Consider the following 4127-nt stretch of genomic DNA (forward strand, 5'->3'; position numbering starts at 1 on the left):
ATTTTATGAGATAGATATAAATCATTAAGTTCTTTAAATCCAATTTGGTTTGGTAGAAAATTCTTCCATATTCTCAAATATATTTATATATTTAGTTTTTGTCAATATTTTAGGCTACTGTGATTTTTTTGTATCTTTTCTGAAGCTTTCACAATTATTTACATACAAATATAAAAAGGGAATCCCAAAGGTATGCATTTACTCATTTATCCTCTTTGAAATTTTACTATCCAGTTTAGGAGAAGCTGAGGTTCATGTACATCACGGAGAAGGTCTCTAGGATCTTATTTCTTTTGTAAGAGCAAACAGCACCTTTTGGAAGGCTGCCCTAGACTTCAGACTTCTTTGGTCTGAAGTGCATAAACTATAGGGTTGAGGGAAGGGGCGATGATGTTGTGCAACACATTAAGTAGAACTGGAATCAAAGTAGCCCTCATCTCTGTCAGATGAGTTACTGAAATCACTACAACAATAGTGTAAAAGAAAAGGATGAGGGTAAGATGTGAACTACAAGTGCTCAGGTCCTTGGCTGCAGCTTCAACTGAGTTCAGTCTAAGTACAGAGTACAGAATCAAAATATATGACAGTATAATAAGACTTAGATCACTCCTCATTCCAAGCCATGCCAGAAACAACTGGCAAATGCTGTTTGGCCTCCTGTCATCACAAGCCAGGCTGTGACTCCAAGATTAGAGCACAGGCAGTGTTCAATTTCGTTCCTGGAGCAATAGTCATGCTGTGCTGCAAGCACAGGCACCGGGATGACAAATAAGCCATTTCTCAGCACCATGAACAGGTTAGCTTTTAAGATTAAGGAACTGGTGACAACGGATGGATAGCGAAGAGGGTGACAAATAGCCACATATCTATCAAAAACCATGCAGAGGAAGATACCAGACTCCATGCCCACAAAGAAGTGAATGGCATAAATCTGAGCGAAGCACTCAGGGAGGCTAATGACCTTGGCATCAAACCAGAAGATGGCCAGGTTCTTAGGCGTGATAGTAGTGGCCAGACCCATGTTGACCACAGAGAGGATGCCAAGGAAAAGGTACATGGGCTGCTGCAAAGAAGGGTTCTGCCAGATGGTGAGGAGGATGAGGGTGTTTGCAGCAAGTGCTGAGAGATACAGTAGTGCCAAGGGCAGAGATAGCCAGTGCTGCCAGCTGTGAATACCTGGGAATCCCAGCAGGATAAACTCAGAGACGTGGAATTTGGAGCTATTGGTGACTTTGAGAGATGCAGACATATGATTCATGATTCAACATGAATTTCAAGTCTCTATTTGTATTGTTCTCAGTTATCACGGGTTGGAACCACCACAGAAATAAAATTGTAGTGTTTTTCTAAGTCTTTCTTCTTCTCTTTAGAAATTATATAGATTAAATGGATGTGCTTGTTTTCCTCGTATTTGTCTCAGTGTTACTTGACTTGACTCAGAGGTTTATCAACTAATAATAACTAGGTTTTTAAAATGAAGAATTATAGGAGATGAAATTTATAGCTGCATCATTTCAAGTTGCTGTAGATGTCCATTAATGTCTTACATAGTCTTCCAAAATTTTGATATCATAGTCTTGTAAATATTTGCAGAAATAAATCATATTGCAGATTTGGGGATAGTTTTCTTTCATATTCTACTTTGTATGCACTTCTGAAGAGATTGCAAAACAGTAGCTTAAAAGCAAGTTAGTGATTATAGTGGAATTTTTCCATGTGAGAAGTCATATAATTAAGACATACCTTAGTAAGCTTTTTATAGTTGAATCTTAGAGAACTTATAAAGACATAAATATAGGATTTAGGTAAAACTAATAAGACACTTTTAAAGATAACTGTGGTAACAACACGATATTAGATCAACTCTATTCATTTTTTTAGTGCTCTTTACACTGTTAACTACAGGCACAATGTTGTACAGCTGGTCTCTAGAACTTATTCATCTTGTACAACTAAAACTTTCTATCTATCGAACAGTAATTTTAACTTATTTAATAAACAAGAATTATTTGTCCATAATATTGAAGGAATTGCCATTCAATGTTCAAAAATCACTGTTAAAATTAGACTTTTATCTTTTCTAAGACTTTGTTGTTATCCATGTACTTTTTGTTCTGTATGGTGGCTCAACCAGACAAGCTTGAATCTGGAAAACTAACTTCCCCTTGCTGCAAATGATTGCCTTCTTATATTGTTGATTTCTTTTCTTTACTTCATATGCACTCTTTTTTTTCAATATTCTTTCTGCAACCTACCTGGAACAAATGTTTCTCATTTTCCACACTTCTTTCTCTCTGCTAGCAATCTGATCTTTCAAACATTGGTATTCCTTTGTTTAAAATAATGCATGGCTTCACATTTTCTTTTAAATACAATACTTTATTATTATGATCCTTATTTATTTGTTGTTATTATTATTTATTACAATCCTTCATTTTGCGTAAAACACTCTCAGATATGACTCAAACCGAAGTGAATATAATCTCTTGCTTTGAACTTATTTGTATTCTACACTGCAGATATATAAAATACTTACTCTATACTAAAATTAGTAATTTTTCAAGGCATTTTATTGCCAATATTTTTGCCATGGTGGAAGCTATTGCAGGTTTATGAGAAGAAACAAAAACTGGAAAGCCATGTTCAAAGTTTAAAATGTTATTTTTAATGTATTAGTTATGGATTTATTTTGATATAATTATTGTTAAATATCAAAAAAATCTGGAAGAAAATAAAATTCTTTTATTGTATCAATTCTTACTAAAAACTAAATGTATTTCCTTTCAGATATTTCTTATTGCCTGTATGTTTGAATAAACATATACTCCCAAATGATGGAATAAATCATCATTCTTTAATGGTGAATGTAATTTGATAAAGAGTAAAATTATCTAAATGTATCTACAGAAAATTTGAATGACTAAAAGGCACACACAATAAAGCTAGTTTTACTTTGAGCTTTTAGAAGAGAATTCTAAACACAATAGTTTTATCCTGGATGTGTGGAAGTGTGTAACTCATTTGATGTACAAGGCCTGACATTTTTACTTAATCCTCATTTATTACTTTACATCCTAATATTGCATAATCTTCTATCTTTGATGCTTTCACTATTAAAATTTGTTTCTAATTTATATATGTGTGATACAATTAAGAGAAGATGTATGTTTGAGCTCACAGAAAAATAATAGTTTTTAATTTTTTTTACAATTATATTCTAGCGTGACATAGAATATGATTCTGCTGTATAAAACAGTTAATATATGAACCCTGAAGATAATCTGGCAGTGTTGTTTTTTGTTTATAGACAAGGTAACTTCTAGTGCACCATGTGAGCCTTAATATTTTCTAATTCTGACCTCAACCTTTTTTGCAAAGGCCCTCCAATCCTCTATATGCTACTAAAGCAGAGAGAAATGTCAATCATTTTTGCAGAATGTTGACAAAACAACATAATGTTTAGGATAAGCCATTGAACTCTGGAATTTAACCAAAGCGACCATGAGAAGATTTTATTACTTACCGTGCTTATGAACAAAGGCTTACAGTCTGGGATCCCAGCAGTGGCAGAAGTTTTCTACTGGGCAAAAACAGAACTTTATGAGAAAGATGCTTTAACACAAGATGTGTTGTCAGCTAAGATATGGCCCAGAAATTATAAACTTCTGAAATTTATGGAGAGTAGTTAAGCAGCTCAGTGACCTAAGCATAACAGACCTCCTTTGCAGATATGATGAAAGACCTGTAGAGAAATTTGAATTCCTAGGATGTTAAACCCCACTAGAATAGAAAGCAGTTTAACTCAAAAACATGTATCCTATTAATGTAACTTAAGAATTTACATGAATATAAGAATATCTTCATTTATTAAATCAAAATGAACCTAGAAAGGTGAAAAATTCTAGAGTGTTTGAATGGTTTTTAAGCACACAAACTCTGGGTGTTCTAAATTCTGTGGCTAGGAGATTTATTTAAACACTTTTAAAGGAGAAAGCATTCATTCAAAAATACATATTTAGTTCTGACTGTGTTTGAAAAAACATGTTAGGCATAAAGTGATCAATAGAACAGACATCATTCCTGTTCTTATTGAAATTGTGGTCTAGTTGAGGTGGGGGGATAGAATG

General features: G+C 33.6%; 1 protein-coding gene across 1 annotated transcript; it reads right to left on the reverse strand.

The window, feature by feature from the left end:
• Nucleotides 1–276: 276 nt before the first annotated feature.
• Nucleotides 277–1321, reverse strand: LOC111540710 (olfactory receptor 56B1). Its single transcript, XM_023209152.2, is given in 3 exon segments — nt 277–330; nt 333–676; nt 679–1321. Coding segments are annotated over 3 exon segments (978 nt in total). The 5' UTR covers nt 1259–1321.
• Between the last annotated feature and the right edge of the window lie 2806 nt (nt 1322–4127).

Source organism: Piliocolobus tephrosceles, chromosome 13, assembly GCF_002776525.5.
Source record: "Piliocolobus tephrosceles isolate RC106 chromosome 13, ASM277652v3, whole genome shotgun sequence".
Classification (NCBI taxonomy): Eukaryota; Metazoa; Chordata; class Mammalia; order Primates; family Cercopithecidae; genus Piliocolobus; species Piliocolobus tephrosceles.